The 16,903-nt window shown below is 42.7% G+C and overlaps 1 protein-coding gene across 5 annotated transcripts in view; it reads right to left on the minus strand.

Annotated features, from left to right (window-relative positions):
* VPS13B (vacuolar protein sorting 13 homolog B) overlaps nucleotides 1-16,903 on the minus strand; it is a 494,765-nt gene that overhangs the window by 239,226 nt on the left and 238,636 nt on the right. For all 5 annotated transcript variants that reach the window (XM_066626564.1, XM_066626562.1, XM_066626565.1 and 2 more), the window contains exons 23-24: nucleotides 15,877-16,111; nucleotides 6,573-6,793 (exon numbers count right to left, since the gene is read on the minus strand). In XM_066626564.1, coding sequence (XP_066482661.1) covers nucleotides 6,573-6,793; nucleotides 15,877-16,111 — 456 coding nt within the window. The remainder of the gene's footprint in view (nucleotides 1-6,572; nucleotides 6,794-15,876; nucleotides 16,112-16,903) is intronic.

Here is a 16,903-nt window from a genome sequence, read left to right on the forward strand (position 1 = left end):
CATTATGGAAAAAAAAATATTTTTTTCATATTTCATAAAGAAGTTGCAGCCCCAGGACATATCCAGAAAATGACGCTAGCTTCTAATGTGGGCAGAACAGATGCAGAAAAATGTTGTTGTCAATCTAGATTTGATATAAAACAGAACTTGATTCTGTGCATGAGAAAACATGATTTATCTTTACAGATTATGCCTCTGCTGCCTTTAAATATGTACAGTGTTGGAATAAACCATGCAAAAGTTTGCAAAAATTTGTCTCAATATTTTAAGATTTACAGCTAGCAGTTACCGTGCATTTTGTTAATACAGCTCTTCGTTAACAGAAGCATTTTTCAAACCTATTTCTTATGTCTTTCGGTATATAGAGAGGCAATCAATCACTAAGGGCAGCAATACTATTGTAAAAAGAAACTGAATGTGGCATATATTAATGATAGTGTAACATAAATCTAATATTCCTAAGAAGGAAATATTCTTTAACCTAATCAAATGTCACTAATCCACGTAAACCCTCTCTGCCATTTCATCATTTGGTAAAATATTTTATCACAATGTCAAGCATATCCATTTGGGTTTGGCATAGGTATTAGGCTGCAGACAAGATACTTTGTAACCATTTCATTGTTTGGTATTAATTATGATTGATCTTATACTGACCCAGGGTAGACAAAGTGCAGGAGTGCCATGGTAACTATGGTTAACAAACTGGGACCCAATCTTGAGAATTTGTGCTCCCTTCTGGTAGCATCTTTACTCTCTGGACAAATTCACCTTTTGGCACCAAAGTTTACCATGTTTATGTCTAGCCAGAGTTTTCCCTGAAACCAGGATATGGTATATTGGTGCTGATGAACTGCTTAGCTATGGTGCTTAGCTTTTTTCTTTTTTTTTAAATTACTTTGCACACAGAGCACAATCTATGAACACTGTGTTTTACAAAGACAAGACCTGTCATTTCAATCCCTTGTAACTGAATAAAAGGGATGCAATAGGGAAGGAAAATTGAGGTAGGGCTAAAACAGGGGAAGAATTTACAATTAATTCAATTACAGTAGGGTACTGGGACTAGGCAGTTGTGCCAAAATATTCATGTAAACCATGGATTTTGAGAAAGGATCTGAACGAAGTAACAGAGATGGCATTATACAATACAAGTCTTCTGGGAAGCATCTCAGGCATAAGGGGTAGCAGACAAGAAAGGGCACTGAAACGCTTAGGAGTTGGATGAGAGAAGGGAACAGGCAATAACATACCAAGTTACGAACAGATAAGACAGGGAAGGTCACAGGGTTTTTCAATGTAAGGATGAGAAACTTGTGAAGGAAAGTGAGCAGAATTCCAAAATCTAGAGTATTCCGAAAACTGTAATGTTTTTGAGTGCCGGCATGACTTTTTAAAAGACTTTTTACTTTTTGGCATGCCAATGGAAAGAGAGGAAGAGTGCATGCATCTTCCCACAGTGGAGTCGAGATTTGAGACTTTCTGCATGCATGAATATCGCATGCATTATTATGATCATTTCTAATGTTACTTTTTCACAAAAGTTTCTTAAGAAACAAGCAGAAAAGTAATCCAAAAGATGCTAATAGCTTCAATTTTCTTAATAGTTATATTTGTGCCTGAAATATACAGCAGCAAGAGTTTGGAACCTGCTGACACAGATTTTGGAATCTGACGACACACATTATTTTATTGAAATGCATCTTTGGGACCTATTCCTTACAAGTAGGTTAAGGAAACTGGTCCCATAAAGAAAAGGAAGACAAGAATGGAGAACATTGTAAATGGTGCTGACACACAAAATATAGAAAAAAATATTTTTCATAATACAGAGAAACACAAAGGTACAGAACAGCAGACCTGAGCTCACTCTTGCTGTTCCGAAATGTATCTGATTATATTTCCCCGACTGCATTTGATTATGAAAAGTGTGGTGGTTTCTATTTAGCATGTTGGTGGCAATGTCTCTAAAGTGAACTGTTTGATCATGCCCATATACACATCTATTAATAAGAAAGTCCCAGTATTGATGTGAGGTCTCTTTTCTTCCAAAACTTTGGCAATATTTCTTAAATACTGTGGTAGTTTTGGTAACTTATCTTCAAAATTAGAAGCACAATATAATTAAAAGCAAGACTAACAATGCTGGTATGCATGTTCCTCTTTAAAAAGCAGAGGGGGGGAAAGCAAACAAATATTTATGCATCCTTCAGAAGTTTCATATATACCATAAGAGCAATCTCAGGCTGGCTTGGCAGAGCAAAGGTTTTAAGGGCAGCTTGAGCCTCTACTGATCGTAAATATCCTGTATTAAGAATATTTATATAACACTTTGACAACATAGTTTACAAAAGCAAAATATATAAATAGTTTCCCACCACACATTAACAAAAGATGAAGAAGAAACACATGCATGCACACCCTAGTTAATAAAAAATGAGAGGACCACCACTTCAAAAAGGCACCTCTTTTCCCAGTTAGCAGGACAAAGTTAGTAGGCTTACACTCCAAAAAGCAATGCATGTGTGTGCTAGCTTGAGCATACTGTCAGCTGAAGCAACTACACATTTATTATTATTATTTTCATTTCTAACCTGCCTTTCACTGAATAGTGTCAAGACAGTTAACAGGGATATTAAAAGATTAACACAAGTTTGCAATAAAAAGACATCTAACTATTTAAACAAAATCAAAGTCTGATCAAAATGCAACATTCCAGCAGGAAGAGGAAGAGTTCAGTTTTCCTATCCCAAAGTTTGGTACAACAGGTGCATCTTGAAGGCCTTTTTAAAACCAAAGAGAAAGGGGTCCTCTTGGAGGCAGTACATTCCACATGTAGGGTACATCACATCATTTTTGAGTCAATGCTAATCAAGCTATACTCAATGGCAGCACAAAGAGCCTCCAGTGAACTATATAGAGCTTTAAAGATAACCAGTATCTTGAATTGAACCCCCAAATAAATGGAATGTCAGTGTAGTTTCTTCAGGATGGGAGGTACCTACCCCCCCAACATGTCTCTAAGAGTAATCTGGATACAGAATAATGAATCAATTTCTGTTCCTGAATATTTTTTTTTCAACAGTAGCCCTAGATGAGGTAGGGATTCCCAAGAAGAGAGTTCTTAAGTATACCAAGCTGGTCACTTCCATCTGAATCCATTGGCATATATGTGAAATGTTGATTTCTTGCCCCAATGTGCATCACTTTATACTTACCTTAAAGTGTGTCTGTCATTTTTCTGCCCATTCCCCCAGTTTGGAGTGATCCTTCTGGAACCCTTCGCACTTCATTTTAGACTTCACCACCCTGAAAAGTTTAGTGATCTGCTAACTTGGCTACCTCACTGCTTATTCCCAAATCCAGGTCACTTATGAACAAGTTGAAAATCACCAGTCCCAAGACTGATCCCTTGGAGCACACTGCTTTTCACCTCTCTATGTTATGAAATGCGATACAAGGACATCTGCAAGAGGGATCTGAAGGCCTTAGGAGTGGACCTCAACAGGTGAGAAACCCTGGCCTCTGAGCGGCCCGCTTGGAGGCAGGCTGTGCAGCATGGCCTTTCCCAGTTTGAAGAGACACTTGGCCAACAGACTGAGGCAAAGAAGGAAGGCCCATAGCCAGGGAGACAGACCAGGGACAGATTGTACTTGCTCCCAGTGTGGAAGGGATTGTCACTCCCGAATTGGCCTTTTCAGTCACACTAGACGCTGTTCCAGAACCACCATTCAGAGCGTGATACCATAGTCTCTCAAGACTGAAGGTTGCCAACAACAATGTTATGAAAATTGCCACCGACACTCACTCTCTGTTTCCTAATTCATAAGAGGACCTGGCCTTTTTTTCCCCAACAGTTGAAATGCACTTCAGTTTTTCTGTAAAACCAGAGGTGCATTTCTAAGACCTTCCAGAGAATTTCTGAAGCTCGGAGAGGCCGTGCGCGGTCTCTCTAAGATTCAGAAGGCCTTAGAAACGCACTTGTGGTTTTCTGAAAAAACCAGACTTCAAATTTCTGATTTTCCAAAAACCAGAAGTGCATTTCTAAGGCCTTCTGGGGGGCTTCAGAGGCCTTCTGGCGTCCAGGGAGGTCATTCACATCCTCCCCAAACGTCAGACAACCTCCCAGGCGCAGATGGCAGTCGCCACGTGATTTCATTATTCACAGGTTTCAACAGCTGCAGGGGTTCCAGGAACCCCGCGAATGCCAAGGTTGGACTGTACTTACGCTTCTACTCTTTTGTAGTCCTGTATTACCTATAACATCATACTATTTCACATACAGACAACTGTTGCCACAAATAAGAGATATTAGGAAAGAAAAATATAATATTGAATAAGGAAGTTGCTCAATCTTATTATGTTTCCTTACAATAAAAATGTTCATGTTAGCAGTCAGAGCTGCTTCAGACATTATGTGGCCATCATCTCTGCCACAGCTATACTAGCTTCACACCAGTATTTGCTGCTTAACTTGTAAAATATGAATTGCAGATGCACTTCTCCAAACAGTCAGGGACATGTGGTACACATACCTTGAGAGAATGCAGTTGTTTATGATTCCCAGGGATGTCTCAACTGAACCAAGCTTTTGTAGTGTTTTAGTTATGTGTTTTTGAATATTTACAAAAAGACTTCCCAGTTTTGGGAACGTCGTCAAGTCAAGTGAGGACAATTTTGACAATCAGGGTGGGACTTGGTGTGACATGGGCCAGGGGCCAATGCAAGGACTGATACCCATACCAGCCAAACCCTGTAAAAGGACCTGCTTCTGCTATTGCTTCTTAAAATGTTTGATAAACCAGGGCCCATGCGGATACCGACTGGGTGATTGCAAGGAAGCAGTGCTCTGTCGTCTTCTTTGCCCAATGCTACTGGAGATATCCTGGATGTCCTGTCCCTGATACTGCATCAGGGGATGAAACACCTGCCAATTGTTAAATAGCACCAGAGAAAGAAAGCTAACATTCTGCTATCACTGTCTTCTTCCCATTGTCTTTTGGTAACCCCTGTCATTGCTATCTAGGTCCAGATTAGCTCACTAGGAGACAGTGGGGAACAGCAGCTCCATTTCACAAATTCTGCTGCTGCTCTCCAAAATCACCTGGTAAGCCAGCCAAGGGTCCAGGTGCAAAAAAGAGACTTATCAGAAGGTGATTAGGAGCAGGCAGCAGCAAGGAACATAAGAACATCAGAACAGCCTCACTGGATCAGGCCATAGGCCCATCTAGTCCAGCTTCCTGTATCTCACAGCGGCCCACCAAATGCCCCAGGGAGCACACCAGATAACAAGAGACTTTCATTCTGGTGCCCGCCCTTGCATCTGACATGAGTCTTCCTTTGTGCTGCCACCTGTGACTATAGCAGCCTTGACAGAAGATCTGTCTGTCCACTGTTTAGTTCCCAGGCACCAGGCTGTGGGAGGTGGCTGATGCATGCATGTGTTTTTCAAAGAAGAGGGGAAGAACATCAATCGGGGTGCTTCAAAGGGGCTTTGGGCAAGAGACCACCCCTCCCTCCCAAAAAAGTTGAAGTCAACACTGTTAGTAGTAATGATGGATATCTCAAGAACAATATTCAAAAACACAGTGCATAAAACCTGACATCAGCTGGTGATACTCATGCAAGTAAAACCATCCTCCCTGGGTCCAAAACAATCAACTCTCTCAAAAATCCCACATAGTGAAAGATGCTATACAGCCTTCCCTGTCTTTCAAAGATGCATCACTGTGACGAATGCATTCAATCACTAATTGTCTTTCAGACTGACCTTCCAAAGAGGACAGAGACATATGTCATTTATGTTTCTATGCTGGCTGTGTGCACCTCCCTTTTGAAGCAACACAGCCCAGTCTAGCCTTTTTATTCCTGTTCCAGCACTGTCCATACTTTCCTCTTCTCCTTTCCTGAAATGTGCCGGACTGTTGCTTCATATTATGATTCCTGAGATGATGTCAAAGCATTTTCTTGCCCAGTGGCCATGCTCCTAATAGCTTACTTTTTTGACATTACTTCAGGAAATGCAAATACAACTTGTAACAAATCCAGACAAAATGCAGGGTTGTACAGAGCACCAAAAATTTAAGATAGCTAAATATTTCACATTTGATCATGATAATTTGTATTGTCTCAATAATCCTCTCTTCCCTTTATTGTCCTCTTAAAAAGAGGACACCGTTACTTTGCTTGAAAACCTTCTGTACTGAATGAGAGCAGGTATGTGTTAATTTGTACAAAAATGACATTAGATCATTTCAACAGATGGATCCACTGTGACAGCAAAGCAGGGCCCCAACTTTTAACAGTACATCTGCAAGTGATTTCATTCCATCAGCCTAAAGATGCATTTATGTGCTGCAGCTATTACACTTTGAGACGAATTTAAATTACAAAACTTGAAAGAGCTTCAAAGAAAATCTTAATCTAAGTACCCTGATCATGATGGCTCCAGTTTTAGTTGGGAGGGGGAAAGAGAGAGAGAGAGAGAGAACCTATTTTACCAAACCCAGAATAATAAACCTTAAATCAAGCAATGTTTAATTTGCTTCAGTAAATCAATTAAATGCACCAACCTGAGGATTCGAGCATTTTACTTCAAGTGACTCAAGGTCAACATGAAGACACACAACAAATGAGTGCCTGGACTCTGACCCAGCAGCAAGCGGTTTTGGTGAAGTGACTGCCAGAGTAGACGTGCACCCCATGGGTTCTATTAAATTAAGAGTCATTTGCTGCCCAAGAAGTGTGTATATACTGAAGTGATTCAAACTGATTGTCCAAGGGAAAGCGTCACCTGGCAATACAAGAACAAAGAAAAATGAAATTTTCAATATATGCATAGTCAGCTTCAAAAGTTTGATACACAAATACAAAATTTAAGGCTGGATTATTCCTGTAAAAAAAAAAAAGACCAAGTAACCTAATGATTCAATTTTTCATCAGAAGCGTATATAGGGTCTAGCCCTGGACCATATTTATATATATTATACACACCCACACGTGTCACCATGTAGTACTATTTTCACCTGCTGGTGCTCTTCAGGTGGAACTGTGCCTCCCCCATCCCACAGAAACCATAAAACTATCAACTGTCCTGTGAGGATAAGAAGCTGGTGAGACATATCCCCCACCCCTTTCTGCTATAACAATTTCTCACTCTTTATTTTTATTTAAGTTGCTCTGGAATACATACTGGATAAAGTGAGAAGCACAAATCCTATTATTATTATTTTTTTTCCAGCCCTGACACAGCTTGTGATTCATCCAGCCTAGCCTTTTGCATGATGTACTCTGCATGTATTTACATGTTCTCTCCATGTATTTATTTTCCGGGTCTCAATACTGTGTCAGTTACGCGATGCAGTCCTCAGGCCGAAAAGTTTGGACACCCCTGATAGACCAGCAATCTGATTCAGTATAGGATCGCTTCGTCTTTTCAGTTTGTGTCCTATAAAACTACAATGCATTAACTGATTATTTTTTACTAGCAATGGCAATTGGTAAGGAATCATGAAAAGGGGGGGGGGGGGAAATCCTGTTGATAGAGTTTTTTCTTTCCCATATGGGTAACTACAAAGGCTAACATATTTCAAATGCCTTAATGGGCTTGCAGAACCAAGGATGAAAAGAAAGCTAGAATCATTACAATTCTTATTTATTGCTACGATAAGCACTGATGCGTATATACTTCAACTTTACTGCCTTAAGCAATTTCTTTATTTCAGGCAAAGTAGGGTGAAACTGGAATCAATATTAAAAGCAAAAATGCGTATTTACAGAAATACATGGAGAACGTTTTTCAACAGTGCACTGCACTGGAAATTCTGAATGAAAATATTAGACAGAATGATAAACGTGCATTGCAGCTCCATCCAGAATGTAAACTATAGGGGCTTAGAGCCTAATCCTGGATTTGACGCTGTGGCTTACCGCTGGCGTGCATTGTCGCAAATGTGCCATAAGGCACGTTAGCGAGCCTTACCTCCGGGCGAGCGCCTGTGCTAGCCCAGCGCTGGCCCGCGCTGAGCTAGCATCAGGGAGGTGCCCAGCCTCCACCGCTCAGCAGTCACATAGACTGCAGAGCCACGGCATGGTAAGCGGGGGCAGGGGTGGGCGGGGAAGAGGCGTTCCCGGGAGGGGGGAGACAGGCAGAGAGTGGAGAGAGGGCAAGGAGGAGGCGTGATGGGGAGGCTGCAGGAGGGAGGCGGGTCCGGTGGAGCTCTGCTACCCCGGATCCTATCTGTTCGTGTGGGGCTTGGCACCCTACACAAACGCTTTTACCTTACCACCAACCGTTTGGTCAGTCGTAAATTGAGTAGCCCAATTGCAGGGCAACCACCCTTACCTGGGAGAAGGCGATGAAAGTCCCCTTCTCCTGAGGTGCCACCCACGGTAGCCTGTGGCACACAGGATGCAGCGGCAACTGTTTTTGGTGCTGCTGAAGCTGCGTGCCATGGGAGCTTGGGATTGGGCTGTTACTGTGCTGAAAGTTCATCTAGTCAAATATTTTTGCCTTTATCCAAGTTTTGAGGTTTTTGTAGTTGAGTGAACAATGTGACATGATATAAAAGACAGAGGTGGATACAGAATTACAAATGGACACAGTCAATTTCAGCTTTTGAAAGATTACAGAAAGCTTTTGTATCTAAAAATGTGCTCTCATACTTACAGCATTTAATAACATAAGAACAGCCCCACTGGATCAGGCCATAGGCCCATCTAGTCCAGCTTCCTGTATCTCACAGGAGCCCACCAAATGCCCCACGGAGCGCACCAGATAACAAGAGACCTGCATCCTGGTGCCCTCTCTTGCATCTGACATAGCCCATTTCTAAAATCAGGAGGTTGCACATACACATCATGGCTTGTAACCCATAATAGATTTTGCCTCCAGAAACTTGTCCAATCCCCTTTTAAAGGCATCTAGGCCACATCCTGTGCCACATCCTGTGGCAAGGAGTTCCACAGACCAACCACACGCTGAGTAAAGAAATATTTTCTTTTGTCTGTCCTAACTCTCCCAACACTCAACTTTAGTGGATGTCCCCTGGTTCTGATGTTATGTGAGAGTGTAAAGAGCATCCCCCTCATCTTACCCTCTTCTCTTACCCTCATCCCTTCTCTCCCTCTGCAATGCTCCATTACCCACAACCCCCTCTGTCGTCTCTCCCCCTCTGCAATCCTCCATTACCCTCATCCTCCCTCTTCCTCTGCAATCCTCATTACCCACAACCCCCTTCTATCCCCCTGCAGTCCTCCATTCCCCACAACTCTCCTCTCTCTCCCTGCAGACCTCCATCCCCCACAATCTCCCTTTCTGCCCCTGCACTCCTGCATCATCCCCTGGGGGCTGGGAATAAGAACAGGCCCTCAGTTTGGCTGTACTTATCGTAAGAGGTGACCAAACAGCCACCGGGTAGATGGGACTCATCAGCCTGGGAAGGCAGCTCATCTAAGAGAAGGAAACTCTGACCTCAAACCTCCACTGCCTTGTGGCTATATCCAGTTGTGGAAAAGGCTTCAGGAGTCAACCTGAAGGCAAAATCAGGAGCCGGAGTCCCTGAGGCAGTTTGCGGCTGTACACAGTCACGTTCTGGCAACTCCTGCGACGCCGCTGGAACCAACCATATTGGCTTCTGCCTTTCCATTGGACCATTCCAGCGACGTGGAGAGGGGGGATTTGCTGCATGGGTAACAGCCTATCCTCCATACCTTCTTTACCCAGGCTTCGCGCACTGGAGAGGACACTCTAACATTGCTATACCGTGTTGGCACAACACAGGAAGCAGCAGTTTACCGATTATAAGTCTTCGTTCGATTGGCGTAGAGCGTGATGCCAGGGGCTGCTTCCGACGGTGGGAGAGATCATTGCATCTCATTGGGCAGCTACCGCCCGCCTTAAGCTGGGCAGTCCCCAGCCAGTAAGGTGTCGCCTCGCCACGGTCCGTTAACCTCACGGGGTGCGTGGGGTTTAGGGTGAAAACTGACAAGCGGATCGACAACTCTGCACTATGCAAGAGAAAACTCCTGCCCTAAAGCTTGGCACCTGGAACGTAAGGACAATGACACCTGGCTTCTCTGATGACCTGCAAGAAATAGACGACACACATAAAACAGCTGTCATCGACATGGAGCTGAGCAGACTGCAGATGGACATCGTCGCCCTTCAAGAGACGAGGCTGCCGGATTCTGGCTCCGTCAAGGAGAGAAATTTCTCATTTTTCTGGCAGGGAAAACCACCAAATGAAACCAGGCAACATGGTGTTGGCTTTGCGGTCAGAAATACCCTTCTGGAATCCATCATCCCACCTACTGTGGGAAGTGAAAAAATTTTGTCACCGCAGCTCCAGTCATTAGCAGGACCTGTCACTCTCATCAGTGCTTATGCACCGACTCTGTCGTCTCCAGCAGAAGCCAAAGACAAATTCTACAATGACCTGGCCACCACTATCAAGAAGATCCCCGTATAAGAGCCATTGTTCATCCTCGGCAATTTCAATGCTAGAGTTGGTGCTGATAACAGTTCGTGGCCCACTTGCTTAGGTCAGTTCGGCACTGGGAAGATGAACGAAAATGGCCAACACCTGCTAGAGCTTTGCTGTCATCACGGTCTCTGTGTCAGCAACACCTTCTTCAACACGAAGCCCCAACATAGAGTCTCTTGGAGACACCCAAGATCAAAGCACTGGCACCAGCTTGACCTGATTCTCACCAGATGCTCCAGCCTTCCCAGCATCAGGATCACACACAGTTATCACGGTGCTGCCTGCGACACTGACCACTCCCTGGTGTGCAGCAGAGTGAAACTGCAAACAAAGCATCACACGAAAAAGGAAGGAAGACCAGCAAGACCTGGGATCAGAGAAAAGTGGAGGAATTTGCACGAGCACTTGAGGAATCTCTTCCAGGCCCGGCCAACGCAAACACCTCCAATAGATGGGAACATTTCAAGAATGCCGATTATAACACCGCCTTGTCCATATTTGGCAAGAAGACCAACAAGGTGGCAGACTGGTTTGAAGCAGTCTTTTGCGCGTATTTACGCTCTACAAACCGTACCCATTCACATATGTGTTGACAGGTTTGCGACTTATTCTTAAGTGGAAAACAGAAACTAAATCTTGTAAAGTGATCAATCGAGACTAGAGCATATTTTGCACCCCCTACAGACTCTTCCATTGGTCCGACGAGGTCACCAAAAACTAATTCGAATGCTCTGGTCGTTTTTCTGTCACTTTTTTGATTCACAGGACACGCCTTTGACTTGACCTTCTTACAGGTCTGGCAATCTAAATAGTTTTGGCATTCATCCAATTTTATGCCACAGGCGTTCTGCACCGTTCTTTCCAGAACTGTATAGGAAGGGTGTCCTAATCTCCTGTGCCAGAGAAGACAACAGTGGTCATGATCTGCCTCATTTTTACAGAGGTTTGTGGCACTTTCAGAGGGTGTACTATTAAGCATGTAAAGACCACCCCTTTCTGTGCCTTGAGCACAGATCTCACCACCTCTCATGATCACACATTTCCCTTTGTCAAATTTCACACAGTACCCCTCTCTGTCCAGAACAGCGACACTCATTAAATTATGCTTGAGCTGGGGTACATACAAGACATTATTCACAGACTCGTTAAATCCCGGCACTGAAACTGTGCCCTCCCCTTGAACTGGGGAGTCGAGTCCGTTCGCTAAATTCACTGCAGCTTTCGTAGCTGGCTTTAGAAATGTAAACAGTCCTTTCTTGCAGGCCACATGCTGGCTGGCCCCGCTGTCTAGCAGCCACCGGTGCTCACTCTTCTGCTCCACCAGCTGAACGACGGACACGTTGGAGCTCTTGAAGCCCCTCCTCCGCCTGGTATCCTTCCTCCCTGCACCACGATCTTTCAAGGAGGGACACTCACGTCGCAGGTGCTGTGTGGATCCGCAGGAATAACAATGTCGCACAACAAATACTCCAGGGCTCTCTTCATCTCCCTGGACAGCTGCTTTGACAGGGACAGCCTCCCTCGCTGGAGAGTCCTTGGCAGTCAGCCCACGCTCCTGTCGGTTATCAGCTCTTTTTTGCTCTTCCTCCACCAGCCTGCCGGTCAGGTAGGAAAGTGTTAGCTGCCACTCCGGGAGGGCTTCCAAGGTTGTTGCCATCGTATCACACGACTCATCGAGGGAGGAAAGAATTATAAAAACTTTCTGCAGTTCTGGTATCTGGACCCCACGTTCTTCCAGATCCACGAAAAGCTGCCTCATGGCACGGAGATGCTCTGAAATACTTGTGCCAGGTTCCAAACGCTTTCTGTACAGCCGTCTCGTCAGGCTGACCTTCGACACGGCCAAGTCAGACACATACACCTCACAGAGTGCATTCCAGCACTGGTGCGCTGACTCAATGCCGCGTATGTGGAGTAGCTGAGAGTCCTCCAGACCCAAAATTATTGTAGCCAGGGCTTGCTCATTCGCTATTGTCATTTCCTCGCTTTCTTCATCGAGCTCCGCAGTTTCCACTACTGCCCACAGTGACTGTTTCACGAGTAACGCTCGCATTTTCACAGCCCAGCCCCTGTAATTGTGCTCATTGAGCTTAGTCAGTGTATAGCCTTGGACTGCTGCCATCATGCAGTACTGTACACAGGTCTCCGTGTCAAACGACGCTCAGCAGACTCACCGGGGTGTTTAGGCTAGGGCAGAACATGGCACAGCAAACTCAAATCAAACAGCTGTGCTATGGGCCCATAGCCTGTTGCGAGCTGCGTTGTGCCCAGGCCGCTCTGGAACCGCTCCGCTATGCTGCTGGAGCTCCGCCAACGGCTTGGCACGGCAGAAAGCTGCACGGCAGTTATCGTTTCTGTGCCTCAAGGTTGGTCTGCCCTCACCCCCGGCGACAAAGAAGACTCAAAGGCAGAAGTTCTCCACCACACTCCTCCTTTACTATGTACAGATATTTACAGAGTCCAAATAGTACAAACGGTACACGATCCACTCTTCCAACCAACATAGCCTCCGGCTCACAATGCTCTGCTTCCCCCACACTCTTTGCTTGCCCCTGCTGGAACTTATACTTCTTACATCCAATCAGGGTGCAGGAAATACTGCACAGTCATGCTGACTGTGCAGGTGCTGCCACACGCGCACACACTCACATGAAGTCACCTGATGCATGTCACCAGATATTGCATCAGCACGAGGCTCCCAGGATGCTGTGCTGCTCTGGTATGGCCAAGGCTTCAGGCCTGCCACTATGCAGCCAGCAAATTACTTGTCAGGACTGAGGATCAACCCATGACAAAATCCACTAAAATTGAGTGTTGAAAGAGTTAGAACAAAGTATTACTCAGAGTTTATTAATCTGTGGAACTCCTTGCCACAGGATGTGGTAATAGCACCTGAAGGCCTAGATGCTTTTCAAAGGGGATTGGACAGGTTATAAGCCATGATGGGTATAGACAACATCCTGGTTTTAGAACCCAACTCTGCATTTTAGCTGCAAGGGTTTGGCAACAGGATACAGGTATCTTGTCCTGTGTGCTCCCTGAGGCATCTGGTGGGCCACTGTGAGAAACAGAAAGCTAGACTAGGTGAGCCTTTGGGCATAAGAACATATCTTTTTATGTTCTTAAGTGTATCAAGCCAAAGATATATGACATCCTGTTTGTATGGAAAATACATTTAATAAAAACAAATCCAACTGGATTAAGTAAACAGGTCAAGGCACATGTTACAGAGAAAATGAAAACCTTGTATAAACATGCTGGAGGTTGGAGTGAGTTCAGGGGATGTTACCTCTGATTACATATTCACTGAACAGGTGAAATCAGAACTAAGATCAGCTAAAAGACAGCCAACAACCCCAGGCAATATCAGAGCTCAAGTAACCTGTCTTCACTTCTTACACGCCATTTAAAAAAGTGGTATTTATTTTTTTCCTTTTAAGGGAACTAAATTGTATATGTACAATCAAAGGGACTAAACTGTATTTTTAAAATGATTTTAGTGATTGTTCCTATAATTTTTGAAGGTTCTTGGAAAACTATTATATAAATTTTTTAAATAAAATTAGTAAACATACAATGGTAAGGCTGTCATCTCTTCTGGGGGCTACTGACAGAAAATAATGCAATGTAAATACGGTGTGTTTTTCATTGTATCCAATGAAAGCATGGACAGTGTTTGTGGCATTCTGAAGATCTCTGTTTGCATTCTAAATGTAGCTGAGATCTTCCGAATGGCATTGATAGCTTTAAAATGGCTTCCGTGAATGGCACAGGAGAAAATGGAGCTGGCGAATACAGTACAGTAGCTACAGGGATACCACAGATAAGTTCAGGATGGCTGCAGATGCCGCAGATAGCCAAGAAAAGACTGTGAATAGGGAGAGGTAAGTGGCTCTTCAGTTGGAGCGAAGGAAGAGGCTACCATACACCCATCCACCTAGCTTAACCTTTAGCAGAGATCGCTCACATTTTTTCAACATAATGAACTGTTCTCTTGTGTCAAGAAAAATATGCATTTGTTATGTCTCTACAAGAAGAGTCTACAACAGAGGTAGTAATCCACAGTTCATAATAATCCACAGTTCAAATGTGAACTTTTAGTTGAAAAGCGGTATATAAATAATAATAATAATAATAATAATAATAATAATAATAATAATAATAATAATAATAATATGACTGTGGTAAGGCAGATTTGTATCCTTTTAAAATTATTATAAAACTCTCTAGAGCAGTGGTTCTCACACTTTTAGTACCAGGACCCACTTTTTAGAATGAGAATCTGTCAAGACCCACCAGAAGTGATGTCATGAGCAGAAGTGACATCATCACGCAGGAAAATTTTTAACAATTCTAGGCTGCAGTCCTACCCACATGTACCCAGGAGTAAGTCCCATTGACTATCATTGTTAAAAGAATATACATTGTAGGTTGTTAAAAGTACAAATCTGTAATATTTCCCCAAATGCAGTCACATACCATGGTAGCATCTAGTCTAATATATTAAAAATGAAATATTGAAATGAATGGGGACCCACCTAAAATTGGCTCACGACCCACCTAGTGGGTCCCGACCCACAGTTTGAGAAACACTGCTCTAGAGAGTTCATCATTGACTTCTCTTAGATATAATTATACAGAAGAACAACATGCTTATATGAGTAGAAGTTGCCACATGTAATTTGAATTGATTACCTATATCTATATATAAGCAAACAGCACAAACAACAGTCATAAGGAATGAGAAATAGAAATAGAATATATTGTATAAAATATATTTTATATAGTGATAGTTCCAGAATGACATTCCAAGCCTAAGGAAAAGTCAAAGAAAATACACAAATATAGTTAGGAGACTAGGAGATCCTCAGTTTATGCACTGTCAGAGGATAGAAATTCTTACTTTATCAATGTCAAGAAATAAGGAACCATATTATGAAGGGCTTTGAGGAGCCAAACATTTGAACTGCATACCATAACAAACTAATAGCCAGCAAAGCTAACAATATAGAAGGCGCCAAAAGATCAAAATGACAAATGATAAATTACTCAAGTAGCAAAATTCTGAAGACAGATAAGAAGATTGCAAAGGGAAGAAAATAAGTCTGGAATATTATAATATATTATAATGAAGAGAAATCAGGAAAACTGGGATAAGTAAACTGTAATAAAATATCACATGCATTTTGATAAATTAAAAAGAGTGTGATGGGACAAGGTCAGGAAACAGAATTAATGGGACAAGAAAATAAATTAATCACAAAAGAAAACAGTATTAAAAACAATTTTGAGGGCCCTTTTAGCATCAAGATTTCATCATGTTAAAATTTTCACACAAGGAACATCTGTGATATAATAAGATTTTCTTCTTTATAGTAGATTATACTCTTACCTTCTTCAAGAACTGGTCTTTGCACAACAAAGGGAATCTCTTGCTGGGGCTCCATGTACTTGTGACCTGCACTCATAATTTTTACTTGGGGTAAGCAAAGGACAAGTGTTCCAGGCATATTGGCCTGCCCATGGTACCAACTGCGGACAGTTCCAGGAATGTCACCAGACACAATCGTACTGGGAGATGGCAGGCTGTCATTTGGAATGAACACACAGCAGGACTGCACTTCAAGCTAAAAAACAAAAACACATCCATAAAAGGAATCTCATAAACAGATCTTAAGTTGTGCTCACTGCCTTTCCAGGTTTACGAATTGAACAAGAGTCATTTACAATTATTTCTACAAGTGACTTACATTTAAAGCAAAGGCACACAGCAGCAGATGATTTGCATTGTTGTAATTTACACTTAGAAAAAAGTCACACCTGAAGAGGTGCCACTTTAGTCTATAAACATGTACAGAAATACAATGGCACAAAAGATAAACATATATCTATCTTTCCACACATCTTTCCAAGAGAGGCGACAAAGTCAGAATGTGTACTTGCAAAGAGAACTAGAGAAAATCCTCTTCAACAGTTTATTACCTTTTGTTAGCACTATCTAAGGTTTCAGATTGAACTAGTAGCTCATATGCTGCTAATTTCAGTAAGGGCATCTCCTTTACTGTGTAGCTTGTAGAGATTGCTGTATATTTTGAAACCTGCATCATTCTCAACAAATGTAACAGATTATAATTCCCAGCCAAAAACTGCTCATTATTACCAAAACCACATATTATTAGTACTGTTTGTCTTCTGCAATTATGTGCACATGGAATGTGATAATTGGCACAGAAACCTGAGAAATACAGTCTTTTATTTATATTTTTTTAAAAAAGCAAAACCAAAGAATGAAGGCTTCAAACCTTCATATAAGAGAAATACCTTTTAACATATGCATGCAGTGTATGCAAGAGAATTCGGGGAATGGAAAGGGTTCTATCTTTTTAGTGCACAGTAGTCATACCAATCTTACTCATTCA

The sequence above is a fragment of the Tiliqua scincoides genome, chromosome 4, assembly GCF_035046505.1.
Source record: "Tiliqua scincoides isolate rTilSci1 chromosome 4, rTilSci1.hap2, whole genome shotgun sequence".
NCBI classification, from domain to species: domain Eukaryota; kingdom Metazoa; phylum Chordata; class Lepidosauria; order Squamata; family Scincidae; genus Tiliqua; species Tiliqua scincoides.